At 40.1% G+C, this 21,279-nt stretch overlaps 1 protein-coding gene across 1 annotated transcript; it reads left to right on the forward strand.

The window, feature by feature from the left end:
- Positions 1-248: 248 nt before the first annotated feature.
- On the forward strand, positions 249-19,748 carry LOC122658140 (guanine nucleotide-binding protein subunit beta-like). The gene is made up of 6 exons (XM_043853047.1): positions 249-482; positions 579-673; positions 1,478-1,902; positions 15,383-15,740; positions 18,629-18,742; positions 19,518-19,748. The coding sequence occupies exons 1-6, from the start codon at positions 377-379 to the stop codon at positions 19,551-19,553; spliced, it is 1,134 nt and encodes a 377-aa protein (XP_043708982.1). The 5' UTR covers positions 249-376; the 3' UTR covers positions 19,554-19,748.
- Positions 19,749-21,279: the final 1,531 nt, after the last annotated feature.

Here is a 21,279-nt window from a genome sequence, read left to right on the forward strand (position 1 = left end):
AACAAATAATTGTAATGCCAGTCCGTAAGTGGGGGATTACAAATTCATTTAGGCCTCAACCTGACAGACCCAATTCCAAAATGTCTCTCCAATCATTCTTCCCCTCCTCCTCTTTCTTCTTCTTCTTCTTCTTCTTAACTACCTTCCTCTCCCTGTTCGGTCGGTCTATGTTCTTCTCCTCCTTCACTCAAGTATCTAGGTGTTCGGACAAATACCTAATCACTCACTGTTCTGTTCGTCACGCTTTGGTTTCGTTTATGGCTACAAGATTCTCGTTTAGAAATGGAATTTAAGGCATACATCGATCTCGAGACGACGAAGCTGTAATGGCTGAAAATTTTTGATTTACCAGTTCGAGGCATTCTAGGGTTTAAAGATGTCCATCGCGGAGCTGAACGAGCAGAATATATCTGCCACCGCGACTGTGAATGCTCTCAAAGAACGTTTGAAGCAGAAACGGCGTCTTCTTCTCGACGCTGATGGTAGTTAAAGTTTCTTAGTTTTGATATGAAAATTTTGGAGATTTCCCCCTTTTTTTTTGTTAGCTTAGATCTGTTATGTTTCCTCTGATTTTGCAGTTGCTGGGTATGCTAGGTCGCAGGGACGATCGGCTGTTAGCTTTGGCCCCACGGATCTTGTCTGCTGTAGAACTTTGCAAGGACATACCGCGAAGGTACAATTCATATCCAATTTTGTTCAATGTTGAGTGCTCACGTGTCAAGTTTCATTTTCGCAGTAGTTTTTCTTATAAAGTATCTTTTGTGCTTCTATACCACCATTTCTTACGCCTCGATGCACTTTCCCTCCTATCCGTATATAAATCTCTGGACCACTACATTTTATGGAGATAACTGTGGCTGCTTTGGTTTAGATTTACTTAAGGAGAATCGAGACAGGGAGGTGGGAAACTTCATTATAATTGAAATTTCAATATAGCAATCTCGATTCTATCAGGTATTTCAATCGATGTGTGGTTGAGGTTATCTACGAAGGAATTTGTCTAAATCAGCTTTGCTGATAATTTGTATTTCTCTACATGCCACTAATGCTAAAGAATGGATAGTTGCTGGCTGCTATGTATTTGTTTTGAATATTGCCTTAATGTTGCTTCTTGTGAAAATCATATTCGCCTACAAAAAAATTAACTTCTTTTTCAGAGCTGCTTGAAGTTTTTTTTTTTGGCTTCTCTATGGCTTTTATTTGATTCCTTTTGATTTTGTGTGGACCCTCTGTTTAGAGTTTGGTAATGCCTTGCAACATCTACCAAAGCATATGTGTAATTTACTGAACTATTTTTTACACTTTATACATATCTTTTCGATCGTACTGAATGATACTAAAATTGAAAATTGTATGTTTTCGCACCGGGGGGAGGGGGTGGGGGCAGGTGACACTGGTGTTGTTAAAGCTGTTCTTAGAGTTTAAGCTTAAACTGAACTTTGATGCTTTTTTTTCCCCTAAAAAAAAAATCTGTCAGGTGTATTCGTTGGACTGGACTACTGAAAGGAATCGAATTGTCAGTGCATCTCAAGATGGGAGGCTAATTGTTTGGAATGCTCTAACAAGCCAGAAAACTCATGCTATAAAGCTGCCTTGTGCATGGGTTATGACGTGTACCTTCTCTCCAAGTGGTCAGTCTGTTGCATGTGGTGGGCTTGATAGTATATGCTCTATCTTCAGTCTAAACTCTCCCAGTGACAAGGATGGGTACCTACCAGTGTCAAGGACGCTGAGTGGGCATAAGGGTTATGTATCGTCATGTCAGTTTGTTCCTGATGATTACACTCACTTAATAACCAGTTCTGGTGATCAGACATGTGTTTTGTGGGACATCACTACAGGCCAGAGAATTTCTGTCTTTGGAGGTGAATTTCTGTCAGGGCACACAGCTGATGTTTTGAGGTACATGTGAAGATCATGAATTTCCTAGACACGGGATTATTTATACTCTTTATTCCCCTCTTCCCACTGCCAGTGAAATCCTTTACTTGTATGAAGTCTTTCTCTTAAAATTTGTTTTGTGATATTAAGGTTTGTGCTTGCATTATTGAATGGCATATGGATGTACTATAAACTGCTTGTTTTATAACTTGGCAACCTAATGCAACTAAATGCATAATTGGAGCTGTTCGGTCCAGGTAACCATATAAGTAATCAAGATACTTTATTCAACAAGGTGAAGGAAAATAGAATGAGTGCCATGAGTAACTTACTTATAGGAGCCACATTCAGATTAATGTCCTTTCCTCTTTTGCGACTAGAAAGTGGTTCCTCATGAAGTTTGGATCCTTCATATCTGATATGGGATTGAAAAGGCAAAAACTCATTTTGGTGTTTCCATGAGAAAAATCACAGGTTCACTGCTTCTCACAGGTAGTTACCACTGCAAATTTCATGCTAGCAGTTAAAACAGTGGGGTATTACGTGAGATTGGATAGGGTTTTGTTGGAATTGGTAATAATGTGAAATTAATTTCATTTTAATTGGAATTCAGATTGTAATTTAGGAAGAAATTGGAGGTACAATATTAGGTTCCGCAAATGAGGATTAAAAGTAGGGTTCAAGTTGCTGTTTGATGTTAATCTTAATTGTAACGCTGTACTTTCCTGTGGGTGGGGAATTCTAACTTGGAAGAAGAGTGCAGAAAACTGCAATTTGGGGGTTACGCTGGTGGAAACTATTCATTCCCTAGGCAAAATTCTCATATTCTCCTTGTGGTATAAGCATCATCATTTATTTGGTTGCACCTTCAAAACATTCCACAGTAATTTTGCCACCTTCATAATATCCGACACTCGACAGTATTTTTACATAATTGTTTGCAACTTATATAGTTTTCATCTACTTGCAGAAAGGAACAACAGCATACAGTCTATATGGTTTAGAAGAGAAATTTTCATTTGAAATATCCATTGATTCAGGATTCCTGTCTGTCAGTACATATAAATGAATGTGCCGTTCCAACTGCAATCTGTTTAATGGATATATTGGTGTAGATCACAGGTCCATGTGTAGCCGCAGGAACAAGTCCCAAAACCAGCCCAGTGTAGTTGTGGGATTCAACTGCTGTGAGAGGCAGCCTGGTCTGATGATGTGGCGGGTTTTTGTTGGTTCGATGGAGCATCTAATAAGGCAGCCCAAGTCCAGATTGTGTGGAGAAATACGAAGAAGAAAAGAACAAAACACTGTTCACATGAACAGTGTCACAGCCTATATTTGCTCAGTTTGTGAATACTTTTTAGTAGATCTGGTGGGTCCCATAGCCAGCTGGATGAGATCAGTTTGAAGACTCAATTGCCAATGCGTGGAGGACTCCTACAGATGTTTTAGATAGGTTCTAATTAGGATATATTTCTGTTATTTGATGTAATTAGAGTTTGAGATAATTTAGGATTACTTCCTTTAATGCGGTAAAGACTAAAGAGGAGGTATTTACCATAGTTGTCACGTCGTCACGGTGATCCAAGTCGGTGGAGGGGTGTCTAATCGATATGTCGACAAATTGCCCGCCATGGCGATCATGGCGACCATGTTTTATTTTTTATTTTCTCTATTTTTAATGTCATTTAGTATACTATAATTTATATAATTATATACCCTATAACATAAAAAATCAACATGAAAGTGTACTACTAATCTACTATGGTTTAATTCATGAAAGGGTAATATCCATTAGTGTTTAGTTTACGACTCTCTCCCTCTCTGTGACTGTGTGTGTGTGTGTGTAACTAAAGTGTGAACAAAATAGAAAATGGGGAGTGAAATTAGCAACTAAGGAAACAATATAAGAAGTTATAGAAATAGAAACTAGAGAATGTAAGTTGCTGCTGCAGGTCACCACAAGAGAAAACAAAGAATTACTGCTAGAAAGGATTCAATGGACTGATATGGTGGTTGTTCATGCATTATAATGAATTCTGGAACTGAGAACAAGGCTACAAGGAATCAGTGAACAGAATAGCAAGTCAAAATCCAAACCGAAACGGGAAACAAAACTGATATGTGCAGGGCGCATTTAATGGAGAAATTTGACCTTTAGTGAATGAAAAAGAAGAAGAAAAAAAAGGATATGCTAGGCGTCTTACTCTCGACTGTGAGAGACTGAGAGTGGCCTTGGCCTGTGAATATTACCTATAAAAAATAAAGGAGAAGAGGAGCCGCCGGAAGTGAAGAAGACGACTCTCTCTCTCTCTCTCTGTCTCTTGCTGGAGTTGCTGTGTGTGTGTGTGTGCGTGAGTGAGAGAAGAAGAACTGAAGAAGAAGAAGAACTGAAGGAGAGAGTTGCTGGAGGACTGGGAGGAGAAGAAGAAGAAGAAGAAGAATAAGAACCAAATAATAGAAAAAAAAACAATTACTTACCTACTTGAAGAGGTTGCCGGAGCTGGGAGTACTCACTGGAGCCGAGGAAGGAGGCCGAGAGCCGCTGGAGGGGTTCGACGAAGTGAAGAATGTGTCCCCGTCGAAGTCAAATGGTCTCTCTCTATCTCACGACTCTCTCCCGCTTTGTCTCTCTTTTTGATTTCTATTTCTCCCACGGGAGTTAGGGTATAGTGTATTGTTTAATGTTTTTTAATTTTTTTTTTATGTTAATGTGTATTGCAGGTGTAACTTTTCAAGTTACACCACCGATACACATTAAGGGAAAAGCATTATCTCTTAAATGGTTAAAAAAAAAAATTATTAAAAACTTTTTATACACTGAAACAAGAATATCGCCTGGTATGGCCATATGTCGTCCATGACGGCGCCATGGCGACGCCATGGAGGCTATATTGGTCATGGCGCCGCCATGGAGGCTATATTGGTCGATATTCTTACATCACCCATATTGTTGGTCAATATGCACACAATTCCAGCAATATGACGCCATGACAACTATGCGTATTACTCAGATTTGGCCCACATGACAGCTTGTGTGGAGTACTTTGAATCCAAAAAGGTTGTTGCCTTGCATGGGGTTTTAGAGGTTTATTATTTTAGTTATTTTCTAGATTAGTAATAGGAATTTTATTTTAATTGGACATTTTTTTGAGATATTTCTAGAAGAACCTAGGATGTAATCAGTTGGAATTATAAATAAAGGAATAGGCTGAAAACCAGCCAATTCGAGTTTGAGAAAAAACAAATGAGCATGGTTAATGCCATTAATGGCTGTGCGAGATAATTCCTGTGACATGCAGGTACGGTAAGAGGCTGTGGGTGAGAGACCCGAGGGAGAGAGTGAGAGGCTCAATCCAACTATCCTTCTATCCTATCTTCTATTTTCCCTTTTTTATTGTGTGATCTGCTACAAGTTCATCAATTGGTTCCCAGTTTTGAAGACCAGACCAGCATTAATTTTTGTTCAAGAAGATCCTGCCTGGGGCTAGGCCTTTGTGATCCAGCCTTACAGTATATCTATACCCAAACAAGCAAATTATTTGCTAATAGGGGGTCAGTCTTATCTATTCTTTTTAAATTTCTGCATATGTTTACAAATCGTAAGAATGAGATAGATTCCCATCACAGACCTGGTACATTGTTTATTATGTTCACCTGTTCATACAAATGATAAGTACCAGAATACCAATGTAGAGATTGAGAACTGTAATAACTCCAGAGCTTAGTAAACCAGCACAACAGATGGAGAAGATGAAGCAGGGAGAGAAGGCCTAGAGTATGATAGAAAGGAATGCCCACTACCGTACCAGCCATTATTAATCTTATAATAATCCAATTACCTACTCTTCTTAGGAATCTACTAAGAGTGGAAGTATAGTTAATTAGTTACAAAGTAAATAACCAACTACTAAGCCCAATTACAAAAGGAAACAATAAAGGAAATAAAGATAAAGATAACTAGCTAACTAAGCTCTTAGACAAAATTATCCCACGGTACACTGGTCCATGGACCAACACCCACGACACACACTTTAATACTTCCCCTTCAAGCTGGAGTATATATATCTACCATAACTAGCTTGAAACAACAGCGAAGAAACTCAGGCTGGAACAACACCTTTGTGAACATATAACCAAGTTGATCGCCAGAGTTGACAAACGGAGTCGAAATAAGCTTTTGCATAACTGCATTTCTAACAAAATGACAGTCGACCTCAATATGTTTTGTTCTCCCATGAAAAACTGGATTACTGGCAATATAAATTGCAGTTTGATAATCACCATAAATCTTCATAGGCTCTGTAATTGAGAACCCCAACTCTTGAATGAGAGATTTCAACTACATCAACTCCCCTGCATTGTGAGCCATGGTTCTATACTCAGCTTCTATATTAGACCAAGCTACAATAATTTGGTTCTTACTCCTCTAAGTAACAAGTTTAACACCAACAAAGGTGCAATAACCAGTAGTTGATCGACGATCGTCTGCAGCACCAGCCTCAATTAGCATCAGAGTAATCCACACTATCAGTGTGACCATGACATCAATAGACATGACCTTTTCCAAGAGTGTCTTTAAGATATTTTAGAATGTGGCACACAACATCCTTGTGAGCCTGTTTAGGATTCTCCATAAACTGACTAACAACCAAGGTACGATGTCTCGCAGAGATCTCGTTTTTTTTCTGCTATTGAGTCAAAACCACACATGAAATAGGAAAAGAGCAATTTCTTGTCCAAAATTTCAGTATCTTGTCTAAATTTTGGTTTGGAAATTTGTATCGGTTGAAATACAAGCTGCCTTCTATAAGTACCACTACTCTACTATTCTCGGTCGAAATTTTGACCTGATCTCGGTGGACTCAACTGGCTTCAGTAGTTTTTGAAGAAACCCTCCCAATCTCCAAGTTGCTCCAAATCTTACCCAGACAAACTTGGAACAAGAGGATTTTTGTTGCTCAACAACAGCATTTGGAGGGTATTTGCCACTGGTCAACAACCTTCCTTGGAGGAGATTTGAACTTGAAGGTAACACATTTTTCTCCAAAAGTAATTTTTGCAATTGTCTTTTCATTCCTATTGCTTATTTAAGTTGGTTTACTTGAATTATCTGTGTTCTAATACTAGAGATTGTGTGGAATATGCCATATCAGTAATTCATATATATATATATACACACACAACAACTCAGTCTTATCCCAACTAAATGAGGTCGGCTACAAGGATCCTTTCAAAAACAATCAACCTAGGGCCTTAAGTCAAACTACCATATTGAGTGTGGTTTTTAAAAAACTACGAGTTCCACTATGTTTATAGGGCCTAAAATAGGCTGTCCTGCAAGTTTCATGACCCAATTAGGTCATATGTCCCCTGAAACTAAGGGCTGAAATTTCAAAAAAGGAAAAAATGCATAAACTTGGCCGAGATCTTGATATCTCGCCTAGACAACTCGGTTTTTTGGGCTGGCCAAAACCTTGCCCGAGATTGAGACCTTGAACTATGCTAACAACTCCGATGGCAAAAGAAATATCAGGACGAGTAATAGTCAAATAAATAAGTTTTCCAACCAATCTTCTATACTGATGCTTATCCAAAAAATCTTTGTCATCATACGCCCCAAGTTTCAGATTATGATCTATAGGACTATCAACAGGCATACAACCCAACATGCCAGTCTCAGAGAGAAGATCAAAAACATATTTCCTCTAAGACAAATTGACACCCTTCTTGCAAAAAACAACTTCAATGCCTAAGAAATACTTGAGCGTTTCTAAGTCCTTCATTTGAAAATATTGATGGAGATATGTCTTGACATCTTCAATGCCAGAAAGATCATTACTAGAAATTCTAATATCATCAACATATGCAACAAGAATGACGATCCCCAGGATGATGAACAAATACAGAGTGATCAGTGAAGTAATGAGTGAATCCATAACCACTAACAACTTTACTAAACTTGTCGAATCAGGTGCGAGGAGACTGTTTAAGCCCATAAATTGCCTTGTGAAGACGACATACTTTGGGTGCATTCTCCCCTTGAGCAACATACCTTGGAGGTTGCTCCATATATACTTCTTCCTCAAGATCATCGTAAAGAAAGGCATTTTTAATATCAAGCTAAAACAGAAGCCAATCAAGATTCATCGCCAAGGAAATTAGAACTCAAATAGAATTGAGACGTGTCACTAGAGAGGTCTCAAATAGTCGACACCATGTGTATGAGTAAACCCTTTGGAAACCAATTGAGCCTTTAGCTGCTTAATGGAACCATATGGTTGGTACTTAATCGTGTACACCCAAGGACATCGCACAAGTTCCTTTCCTGAGGGTAAGTCAACAAGAGACCAAGTTTGATGATCCAACAGGGCATCCATCTCTACATCCATTGCACGTTTCCATCCACGATACAAGTCATACAACACTTCCTGATTACTTGGTAGGTATAGACTGAGTAGACAAAGACAATGCAAAGTTGTGTAATAAAGGTGGAAGATGAGATATAATAAAAAATTGAGAAACAAGGTCAGCAATCTGAGACAGTTGAGTACAAGTACGGGTACCTTTACAAAGAGCAACTGGCAAGTCAGGAGGAGGATCCCTAGGCAAAGGTCCCTGATGAAGTAGAGGGCAATAGCAAATTATCAGCTTGGTTTGTTGAAATTGACTTAGGACGATGCTTGTAGATCTGCAGCTGCTTAGGAGAACTAGTAGTAGGAGAGTTAGTAAGAGGAATAAGAGAGGGAATCGACGGAGAAAGAAGAACCTCATTATCCAACTGACGATTTGCAGTAGAGAAGTAATGTAGTCCTAGATAGGTAGGAGACCTACTAGGAGCCAGATAACAGGATCCATAGCAAAAGGGGTTGCTGGTTCGAATGGACATCACTAGGTTTTAGGCTAATTCTAGGGTTTAGGATGGGAATTTGGGAATGGGCCTTATATGACTTTAATATGCAGGTCTAGGGGGTTATTATGGGATAAAAATAATTGGATTTGGGAAGGTTTTAAAATTCTGCAATTCTGGACAGAATTGAGTTGCAGGTTTTGGGTTTAATGGAGTGGGGGAATGGCGGGGTTGTAGTGGAGACTAAGGGCTAGGTTTAAGGTCGAGTGTAGGGAGAGGTGTGGGGGGATGTAGGCTGGAAGTAGGGTTCGAAATTGATGGCTAAATTTGGAGTTATGGGGGAGTCCTAGTTGAGGTAGGAGTTGCAGGTTTAATGGAGATTAGGGCTTGATGGATGGAGGGGAATGTGGATTAGGTCTAAGGGAAGATAAAGGCTGCTAGAAGAAGGTTTAAAAACAAATAGCAGGTTCAAACTTACTGGATTGCAGAGAACAATGGTAGCAACTTGATAACTTGAAGAAACCTCCCGATCTTCACGATGCAAGGAGTCGCAGGAGTCCACCCACCCTATCCACCTTGAGATCCACAAGGATATACACTCACAAAGAGCAGCAGCAATGGCAGCAAGAATAAAGCTAATTTTTATTAATCAAATTCGTATTCAATGCTGACTTCCCTTACAAACTTATATAGAAGGCTCAAAAATAGACTTTGACACTAAAAAGGAAAGGCCTAATCCTATCCCTAACCTATTAGCTAGCTTAAATTGACTAGGAAACTGAAATAGACTCAAAATAGAGTCCTAATCCAGCCCAACTAAACAACTAAAAGAAAAACTAATAAAATCACTTAAATTGAACCATTGGTTGATCCGGTTCAATTTAAAACACCAAATAAAAAGCAAAGTATGAAAATAAAACTAAGTATGGGAGCTAATCCCGTATGCAATCTATTTACCCATATTTTAGGCCCATAAAAGTGGCCTATTACATTAGAAACCCATGGGATCAAAGGCCCAACATGTATGTAACCCAACCCTAGACTTATTCCCAATGAAACAAGCCCTATTTGGTGATGAATCTGCATAAAGAAGTCTCAATTCTCAAAGAAGGTAACATTAGCACTGACAAAGTGTTGACGTGTATTAGGATCATAACACTTATTCCCCTTCTGAGTGCGAGCATAGCCAAGAACACACACTTGGTAGCACGCAGGGATAATTTATCAAGACCAGGGCAAAGGTTGTGAACAAAAATATACAACCAAACACACCTGTGGAGTTAAACCAAACATAGAAGCACCAGAGAAAACCATAGAATAGGGAGATTGGTTTTTAAAAACAATAGATGACATGCGATTTATTAAATAAAAAGCAGTAAGAACAACATCACTCCACAAATATTTGGGGACATGCATATGAAACATTATCGGACGGGCAAGCTCAAGTAAATACTGTTTTTTCCATTCAGCAACACCATTCTATTGGGGCGGGGGGTATAAGTGCAACCTAGTTTGATGTATCATTCCATGAGCAAAGCAAAAGTCAGATATTTCACTTTGGGAATATTCTAAAGCATTATCCGGATGAAAAATCTGAATTGATACACCAAACTGAGTATGTATTTGAGAATAAAATTGTTTAAAAGTAGATAGAAAATATAAACAATCCTTTAACAAATATAGCCATGTCATCCTAGAATGATTTTCAACAAAGTAACAAAATAGACGAAACCTAATTGACTCTTGACATGACACGGACCCCCACACATCGGAATGAAGTAAGGAAAACAAGGAAGAACTACAAGGAGCATCACGATATGGGAATGAGGCACAATGATGCTTTCCAAGCTCACAAGCTTCACACTCAAGGCGAGAGATATTCTTGCAGCTAGGAATCATTTGTTGAAGCTTGGAAAGAGACAGATGTCCCAATGGGTAATGCCATTGAAGAGGAAAGGCGGTCGTAGTAGGGGTATGGGGTAAAAGGTCACTGAGCAATTTAATGATTTTGTCAATTGTGATTAATAGACAAAAGACTTAAAGGTAAGTTAAGAACATGAAGAATATAATTTAACATAGGAAAATAAGGTAAGGAGACACAACCAGATGCCGACACTGGAGTAGAAAAGCCATCTGTGAGAACGACTCTCGGACCAATGGTGTGAAGGCAAAAGTGGAAAGAAATGTGCCAATACCGGAGTGAGCAATAGTAGCAGTGGATGTAGATGCAAATGTCTCAATTTGTTGCATTCGTTGTTGTAACTGATTTAATTCTTCTTTAGGGGAGAAACATGCTGACTACCTCCAGGTATAGAAGCAATATTGGCATCAGAGGGTGATGCCACTATAGAACTCTGAGAAGAAAAGACGGGGTTGGCTGAGAGCTGTTGTGCCCATTCTGGCCTACCATGCTTTCCCAACATGTATCAATGGTATGATTCGGCATACTATTGACCTCTTACTCCCCAATAACCTTGACCTCTACCAAGAAACCAGTACCACGACCATGACCACGACCGCCACTATTTGAAAAAAGAGCAGAATTTTCCTTGGTGGAAGTAGAGTTAGATTTGGTGAATCAGGGAGACACAATGTGTTGAATATGACTGAAAGTCTCATTCATAGATGGTATCTTTTCACCGGTCAATAGTTGGCTTTTCACTGGTTGGTAATCGGAATTAATAATAGATAAAAACTTGGCAACCGAAGAACTCCACACGTTGAGATTTAAGAACTTCAATATTTGTGGTGAGAGGTTGGTATACATTGAGCTCTTCCCACATGCCTTTTAAAGCACCATGGTGTTCACTCACAGAGAGGTTGTGTTGCTTGAAGGAGAAGAACTCTTCATATAAGTCATATACTCTGGACATATTCCTGTCCTGGGAATAAGTTTCTTTTAGGTTGTCTCCGAAACCCTTAGCTGTTGTATGATACAACATTGGAAGTTATAGAAGGCTCTATACTGTTCCACAACCAACAAAGGACTGGTATTCTCAGAAATTCACTACGGATATTCAGTAGTAGTAGTAGCAGGGGGGCTTGGTCAGATAATCCATTTTACGCCTGGCCGTGATGTACATGCTGACAGCCTGAGCCCAGATTAAATAGTTGGATGCACCTTTGAGTTTAACAGAGGTGATTTGGACATTGAAGGAGTCCACCGGGTGGGGGAGGAGGGGTTTGGAATCACTCATGATAGACAAAGAATATCAGATATATGTAATCAAATAATCAGATATGAAACCAGCAGCCAAACACAAAGAGTACCAGATATACGTGATCAAAACTGATGCCAAACAGTAATTGGGATAACCTTTGTTGATAAGTGTCCAAATCTGGAGATCAATAGATGAGTAAATTGGGGTTGCTAACCAGGTATATACTCAATGTAATAACCAGCAGTCAAGTAGTAGCAATGGATATCAAATATCAACCTTTAACCTTAAGAGTGTAACCAGTGACAGCCACCGGTTGGCAGATTCAGATCAGAGCACCTGATAACAGAATTATAGACAGACCACCTCCAATAGGTCTCTAATTCCAGAGAGATGTAGGCAATGAATGGATAAGAAAAACCCCACAACATGAAAGGAATATGACGAACAGATATAAGGCAGCAGTAAAATAATAAGAATCTGAAATCCAAAACCCAGAATTTGGGTTGATTTCAGAGAGCACAGAATCTGGGTGTTGGATTGTTACCAAAATAGGGTCGAATGGACCTTTAAGTGAGTCGAATAACTCAATAAGTGCCAAAAATAATCAGACACAGCTATGGTCTGATAGAAAGTAATTGTAGAAACAAACCTGCCCAGAAAATTTTGAAAAAAAAAAAAAAACAGAGTACCACCCGCCCTTGGAGAAAAGGAATTACTCTTCATCAGTAAGGTAGATCTCTCTCAGTTCATGGTCGATTGGACTCTCCATTAGGGCCAACAAAGCCCTAAAAGCTCATAAATATCAGATGGCTCGATGCAAGAAAATAAAATTTCAGTTCTGTCCAGAAAAACAGAGCACTGCCAGCAGTAGATGGATTAACCTTGATTCAGGTAGATATACAAAAACATGGAGAGCCAGATGGTGATAGTAGGTGAAGGAGATGTTAGATCGTCATAATATATGCTGCAACTGGGGCCTCATAAAAGATATTTGTCAGCAAAGATGCTCCAACCCAAAAAAAATAAAAATAAAAACAGGAATTGAGGATGAGATGATCAACCTGGCTCTGATACAATGTAATAACACCAGAGCTTAGTAAGCCAGCACGACAGATGGAGAAGACCACTACCGCACCAGCCATCTGATCTTATATTAACCTACTCTTAGTAGGAATCTACTAGCCTAATTACAAAAGGAAACAATAAAGGAAATAAAGTTAACTAGCTAACTAAGCTATTAGACAAAATTATCCCGCGGTACACTTCCATGGACCAGCACTCACGATACATACTTCAACAAGAACTAAGATCAGGACTGATCCGGGATAGCACCGAGTACATAGTACACAAGATTAAGCACAGTTGGGCATGGGGACCTGTTTCAATTTGTGCTGGGATGAACAAACCATGGACCCAAATGTAAGCAGTGGAGGTTCAGCAATGGGAGCAGGAAAGATAGATCTCAACTTGCCTCTTTAAAAAAAGGAAAAATAAACAAAGGGCAGCAAGAAGATATCCATATGCACCAATCGTAAATGCATAAAATACCGTGGCGTTCTGTGAAGGACAAAGTGTTGGCAAGGCCGTGACACTTGAGGTGGCACATGTGTGTGTGCTTGGTGGCTCGTCAATGGGGCCTTTATTCTTGATGGAGTAGGGCATGGGTGTGCAATGAGGGGAGGTCACTTGCCTAGTGACATTTTGTAATACATCAGTATGACAAAATAGGGGGGGGGGTCCATGTCTACTTCTAGAAAAGTGCGAAATCATAAGAGCTACCTTGAAGAAGGGTTGTGTGCCTCACTCTTCTTGGTGCCATGTCACAAGCAAGGTTTGGTGGGTGGCATGCCACAAGCTAGGTTTGATGGGCAAGGTGGTTGTCACAGGCAAGTCATTGTGTGCGAGGTTGGCCTAGCCACGCATGCATCAAAGCATTGGTATTCCATGGGTGGACACCATGGGTGAATTCTCACTAGCTGAAGTGGGCTGTGGGTGTTTCCCTTGTAGGTTTGGTTACTAACGGGGACCATGTTCAGAGGAAGGCGCACTGCCAGTGAGGCAGAGGCTTGGGACTGTGGTGCTACTAGTGATGCAGAATTGGTACATCGATTGAGTTTCAAACTGGGTCCATACCTGGCCCATATTATGGTATTATTTAATTCCAATTTCCCAGCCTATATTCTGCCCAAGGATAGCCATCGGCCAGCTTTATTTGGGGGGAGAATATAGCTATCAATTTTGCTGATTTGAAGGGGGATTAATTCCAGGTCGATTAGATTTATTTGGAGATAATTTTGAGAATATTCTGTGGGATCCATGCCAGCCTGCATTAGAGAAAGATGCTACCAAGAAGCCATATTGTGTGAGAGATTTTCTGGTGGAGCCCAGCTGCTTAGCGATGTGTTGGTTTAATATAATTTGGGATTTTAATTGTATTGCTTATCTAGTCCTTGCATGGGGGACTTAGTAGCTTCAAGATTGTTTCCTTTTTTAATTAGATTTTTTTTTAATGTAAATTAGTAGTTTTTATTCCTAGGATTCTTTCTATTTCAGTTATCTAGATAGAATGGATTTGATTTGTAATTAGTTTCCAATTAGGATAATGTTTAGCTTGTAAGGGGATTCCTTTCCACACAAGGATTCAATTGCTGTAATCAATTAAAGGTTATAAATAAAAAAAAGCTGCTGGATTTCAGTGGCCAAAGAAATGAAGAAAAATTTAAACCATGCTATGCTGTGAGATGCAGTGGGGAAGGGTGAGATGCCTGTACCTGTGAGTGGTATACTCGATCCAATCCTATCCTTCTTTGTTTCTATTTCGATCGATCATTGTGTGATCTGCTACAAGTTCATCAATTGTTGCCCAGTTTTTGAAGACCAAATCACCATAAAACTTTGTTCAAGAAGATCCTGCCTGGGGCTTGGTTCTTCGTGATCCAGCTCTACCTTAACTAGTACCTTGTGTGCATCAGTGGCACCGTAAGCTTGAGCAAGTGGGCTATCCTGTGTCTCGCATGCGGGTGTGCCTGTCCTTGGCATGGCTTGAGTTCGGCGTACCTTGGACGTGTCTGTGGGCTCGGTTATAAGAGCACACTGTGCGACAATGACGGCCAACCAGATTGACAGTTCGGTCTTCCAAATTGACTTGATGTTTGAAGAATTTATTGCAATTGATATTTGAGATTTATGATTTGTATGCACTTGTCCTTGTCCACGGACCGTTGTAATGGGCTTTGGGTTTTTTTTGGGGGGGGGGGGGGAGGGGTGTAGCATCCTCTTTTGTATCATCTTGTTGCTCTTTAGTTAAAGTTTGTACCAGTTAAGTTTAATGCAATTATTATTTGAGATTTATGATTTCTCTGCACAATTAACCCAATGCTTGATCAGGATTATACGACGTTAGCTACATTCGGTCAATCTGTTTGCATTTTACACATGTACTTTATTAATTGATATCTTTTAGTAGATCATGTATTGCCTTGTTCTTTTGCAGTGTATCAATAAATGGATCAAACCCCAAGATGTTTGTCTCTGGTTCATGTGATGCAACAGCCCGATTATGGGATACTCGCATTGCAAGTCGTGCAGTCCGAACATATCATGGCCATGCAGGGGATGTTAACACGGTTAAATTTTTCCCAGATGGCCAGAGATTTGGGACGGGTTCTGATGATGGGACATGTAGGTTATTTGACATGAGGACTGGACATGAGCTCCAAGTCTACCATCAGCAGCATAGTGATAATGGTGTTCCTCTTGTGACCTCCATTACCTTCTCAATATCAGGGACCCTTCTATTTGCTGGTTACTCGAATGGTAATTGCTACGTATGGGACACCCTATTGGCAAAGGTGTGTAGATCATAAATATCAAGTGCCTCTATCTTACGCTGTTTCATACGGGCAATATATTTCCTCTTAAAATGTGAATAGAAAAATATTCTGTTTTTGCACAATGATTTGGAGTCCACATTGATTCCCTCATTCATCTGCGGTTATTTAGCATATGATTCACTGTTTGACAAGAACATGCCAATCCATACAGCATTTACACTGGGGGGGGGGGGGGAGAAACAGTACAGTGCATGTTTGTGAACTATGTTTTGAGTCTTTGATTTCTGTTTACAGTGTGCTTTTGGTATGTCTGGACGTAGTTTGATGTATCTTTCATTTTCTCTTATCCTGCAAGGCCGTAACCAATGATGTTATCTGATAATAGGACTATACTAATTTTTTTATTTTTTCAATTAACCATCGGATTTTACCATGTTCGAGAACTCATGGCAGTGTCTGGTGTTGATACTAGTCCAAGTTTTTTACAAGTGTTTTTGAAAGAAAAAAAAAGGGGATTGTCTACACAATGTTTATATTAATTCAAATACAAACGGAAAGGAAGGGTGTCTGCAATTCTCTTCAAAAAGAGCTGCTAGAATCTGTTCAAGAAAGGGATGGAGATTGATTTGGTTTAAGGTGTGGCATACATATTTGGTGTGTCAGTAGAAATACTGACAGTCTGAACCAGGCACACTTAAGGTACTTCTGTTTTCAGCCCACAAGAGCCTTGGCTGCATGTTGTGCCTCTTGTAGACTTTGTAGCCTGAACCTTGTAACTCGAGTGTGAATTCCCCTTATTCCCCCCAGCGGTGGGATAGGGGGAAGGCCAGAATTTTATTGATTTAAAAGTGGAGTTGTGTATACTAGTCCATGCACCACAGCTAATTCAGCCACTAATTACAAAAGGAGTGGCATTTTCTCTGAATCCTTGCTTTACTAATTACTTAGAGGTAGAAGTCCAAAGATCAATCTTGTCTAAAGCCAATAACAACTTAATAGGTTGATTCTGCATGGCTTTTGAAAAGCCATTTTTCCCCTGAATACTCTAACAGCTCTTGGAGTTTTAAGTTTCTTGTCTTCTGCATTAAAATTTGATTACCCCCACCACTCATTTTCTTCAGTAAAATTATCCCACTGCTCCAACTGGTGTACATGCTAAATTTAATTCCCTCAAAACAATTTACCAAGACTTCAACTGTGAAAGATCCTTGAAGGGGGGTAGGGTGTGAGCAGGGATTCAAGTATCGGAATTGGATCAGCTGATCCCGATTCTGGCCAATCTGGAGCAGGACAATCCGACCGATCCTGTGTTTAACAAAAAACCTGTATGTTATGGACACATGTCGTGGCTATATGCATTAAAAAATAAAAAAAAAAACAAAAACAAAGCTCAACAGTAAACATGGAATAATCGAGGACTGAAGGAGACTCCCCAGGGGGCCACCTGTACCGGAGGAGGAGAGGGAGGGGGGAAACTGGAGAAGGATAAGGAGAGAGAGGGGGGGGGCTGGGACACATGGGTGTTGGAGTGGGAGGGGGGGGGCGGAGAGGGAGAGGGAGGGAGGAAGAGAGAGGAGAGGGGAGGGGAGAAACAAAGAGAGGGGGGGGGGATCATTCTAAGCAATCAGCAGCTGCAGAAGGTGTGAAGTGAACCTTACTCAGACACTTCAATATCTCAAAGCCATTGTCACGGTCAAGAACCTTTCAGCCATCGTGGCCATATCCAGCAGCGATTTCACCTGAGAGAGAGTGTTGCCACAAGAGCGGCTGGGGGGTGTTGCAGAGGGGGGAAGGATTCGGAGGGTTGGGAACACTGTGGTAGGAGTTTGCATCAGTCGTTTTTTTCCCATTTTAGAAAACATCCGATCCACTGGCCGATCTGGGACTGATTGCAAATCAGGCCTATTCTGGTTGATCCAGATTGATTCCCGATCTGATCCGGATTGGAATTGGCCGGGACCAATTCGGATTCCGAATCCGGTTTTTTGAACCCTGGGTATGAGTTACAGAATAAGCAACATCCATCAAAGAGACACACATGAGATTGTAGTGACCTGTGATATTTAGGTTATCTGATGTAAATCGAAATATGAAGAAAAAAGACCAAAACACTGTTTATGATACTGTTTACGTGAACAGTGTCACAGCCCATATTTGCCTTGTGTGGGGATGTTTTTTAGAAGATCTTGTGGGCCCATCAAGTGGAGAAAGATTCTATCCTAATGCTGCCATAGTTTAGTTTCTATTTTCAGTTTTAGAAACTATATTTTATTTCATTGCAATAAAATCGTAGGTAGCTCCTAATTTGAGTTTGTTATTATTTTGATGTATGACAGCTAGATTTTATAGGAAGTTTCTATTTTGGTTGTAAGCTACTTGTTAGCAAACACTTTCCATTCTTTTATATAAATAAGGAGCAAGGCTGAATAAAGGCCACGATTGAAGAAAATAGAGAGCTATGGTTTGAAGCTGTGAGAGGTAGTGGCTGTGGGATGCGGCAACGGTGAGAGGCCGTGGGTGAGAGACCATGGACTGAGAGAGTCCCCTATCCCCCTTCCACATCCTTTTATGTTCTTCTTTCATATGTAAACAGAAAAGAGAATAAAGTTCAGTTATTCAATTTTGTTCTCCTTATTGTATTGATCCTGCTGCAATTGATCTCCCACTGGTTCTTCCCTGGTTCGAGGTCGAGTTTGTATTATTACCACTGTTAAAATTTGATCAGTGTTACTGTCTTTAAGAAAAATTTAAATTTGAAGGATCCTCAGACCCAAACAGAACCCTAAGGGAAAGAATACCTAATATTTATTAATTTATGTCTAAACAAATCTTAATTTGGTGGTGTGATAGATTCTGGTCTTATGTTGTAATGTATGTAGACCATTTACTCTTTGTCTTCATTGCAGGTGGTTCTGAACTTGGGATCTCTGCAAAACTCTCACAAGGGCCGGATCGCATGTTTAGGATTGTCAGCTGATGGGAGTGCCTTATGTACAGGAAGTTGGGACAAAAACCTGAAGGTTTTGTTTTCCACAACCTTGTTGAGCTATTGCGTCTGCTGTTTTATTACCTAGTTAAACTCTGTAAATAATAGTTGTGTATCATTCTAGATGAAAGGATGTCATAAGATGAATACAGAGTTACCTTGAGAATCTTGGATTTTAGTACCCATGATTGACTTGATGGATTCCTTGGGTAGCACTTATCCAACAAGTAGTATGATACTAGGATATCCATACATCTTGAGATCAATCTTTTGAATCTGGGTGCAGGTTGATGTGCCAGTCAGCATTTGATCTAGCTTGAATTTGTGCTAAATGTTGTGCAACATTACTCTAGGGTAGCTTATTTCCCTTTTATATGCTCATTGGTAGACAACTAGACATTGATGTATAATTGCTTGTGAATGCATATTATTTCATCCAACTGATGATGTAGCATATGGTATGCATGATTGACATGTTTATTTATTTGTGCATATTTAATATATTTGCGTCAAAATCGTTGTTCTAAATCGGCAGCAGTATGACTCCCTGGTACATGGGCTCCTTCCCCCCTCCCCCCCCCCCCTTTGAATTATATCTTCTTAATATTCTTTTCGAAGTATAATTTTCAACTGCTGAAATTTTGTGTCAAAATCTAGGATTTTTGTTCTCCGATTGGTCTGCAATCCGTGGACTGGTATCTGTGTGCATTTACATTATGCTTCTCAATTAGAAAAGAACAATCTGTGGCTGAGCTGCTTTTAGTTCTTCAACTACAAGAAAATAAAGTGATCTTGTTTTTTGTTGTCAGATATGGGCTTTTGGAGGGCATAGGAGAGCACTCTGAAATATTTATAAGGTGGAGTCTTCTGCCCATCTCCCACTCGTTATTTTCATTCTTCCGATGCTTTGTTTGACGCGACCTTCTACCATCAGTTCTTCGTCTTTGAAAAGCCATAATGCCCAAGACACTTTCATCTTGTAATGCCTTAAAGGAGACAATGGAACACACAGAAATTGGTGTCTTTACAATTATCTTCAACGGCAAAATAAAGTCCTTCAAATGTTTGAATTGTTGGGGCCATCGTTCTGTCTCTCTCTCTCTCTCCGAAGTTGATAATGACCTTGCTTTGATTCATTTTCCCGTGGGAACTGGGAACAGAGTTTTGTTGTCATGACCGATGGAAGGCTGTTTCAAATATTTTCTCCAACGGTAGCTTGTAAAGTACACACTTCGACCTCTCTTACTCCCCTAATATTTTCATGATTCAACCGGTTTCTCATTTTCTTGTTGAATTGGTTCACTTAGTTGAGTCAAACCAAATAACTTGAACCCCCCCAAAAAAATAAAAAATAAAAGAGAAAATAGAAGAAGATTAACCACTTTGCCTTCTCCCACGTTTCTAAGAGCAACTAGAGCAATCCGGTAGTGAGGCTAATCTCACTGTGAGTCTACATCCTCCAGGGCACCAGAATTAGAGTTATCATTGAAGATGTCGAAGAGTTTCTGAAGCATTTGTGTAGTTTCCCTGCCTAATCGATGAAGTTCTTCGGCTGGTGGTTCAATTTACAGCTGAGCGACCAGCATAGCCACTACTAGTGGATCTATTAGGGCAAAAGAGTGAAAGACGGAAGCTTTGCTGTCCTTGGTAACGTTCATCTCTGTTTTCAATGGTTGTGGTTGTTGACTGTGCTGATGATGCCATCATTTCCGGAACATTGTCACATTGAATTTGCTACTCAGCACGGTCAGCAGAGATGGGAAGACGGCGAGGGCGTAGCAGTTCTTGGACATTGCTAAGGGTAAGATTCGACCAGATGCGGATACTTGTGCAATTTTACTTGGAAGTTTGGGAGAATGAAGGCAATGTTGCCTGTGCTCGGCTTACTTTTGGGGAGATGGTGGATGAAATTGGTTGGAACCCAGAATCTCCTGCCCCTGAATACATTACTCAATTATCATGACGGTATGCAGAAGCTATGAAGTTCTTTGATGTCATGATAGAGAAAAGGTGTTTCCCTGGTGTGATATTCTTCAATAGTAGCATTGGAGGAGTTTGTCAAGACCAGCTCAACAACTACGACATTGCTTTTACCTAGATGCATTATTTGATGAATCCCCTGTATTACCATCTCAACAACTTCTTGGTGGAAAATCCAACACATACACATAGGGGCACAATGCACGTGGTGGAGGTAACGCGGGCGTGCCAGAGCCTTTGACGCAGGCTCAAACGGAACTGGAAATGGCTTGGTCCAACTTTCGATCAGGACGAAACAGCCTGTTCTAAATGACTAAACGACCTGTTCTAAGATGAAACGGCTTGATCAGCCAGGACGAAACGGCCTGTTCTAACTTCCAGCCAGGCCGAAACAGCCTGTTTTAAGAGGTCGAAAACGGTCTGTTCTGATTTTTAACCAGGACGAAAATAGAATCTTTCCGTGCCTGAGTAGCTCTAAGGTCTTTTGGGTGAAAGAAAATTGCGATGGACGAAGCAATAGAAGAAGATTGAAAATCAAAGTTGCTTACTTGCAGTCAGTATCCGATTGGAGTCGGTACAACTTGTGAAATC

This window comes from Telopea speciosissima, chromosome 4 (genome assembly GCF_018873765.1).
Source record: "Telopea speciosissima isolate NSW1024214 ecotype Mountain lineage chromosome 4, Tspe_v1, whole genome shotgun sequence".
Lineage (NCBI taxonomy): Eukaryota > Viridiplantae > Streptophyta > Magnoliopsida > Proteales > Proteaceae > Telopea > Telopea speciosissima.

What these genes read in the sequence shown, in the direction of transcription:
- LOC122658140 (XM_043853047.1), top strand. Translation starts at nt 377, where the DNA reads ATGTCCATCGCGGAGCTGAACGAGCAGAATATATCTGCCACCGCGACT. An exon ending in TCTTCTTCTCGACGCTGATG is followed by an intron (nt 483 to 578) that starts GTAGTTAAAGTT and finishes CTGATTTTGCAG; the next exon opens with TTGCTGGGTATGCTAGGTCG. An exon ending in CACACAGCTGATGTTTTGAG is followed by an intron (nt 1,903 to 15,382) that starts GTACATGTGAAG and finishes GTTCTTTTGCAG; the next exon opens with TGTATCAATAAATGGATCAA.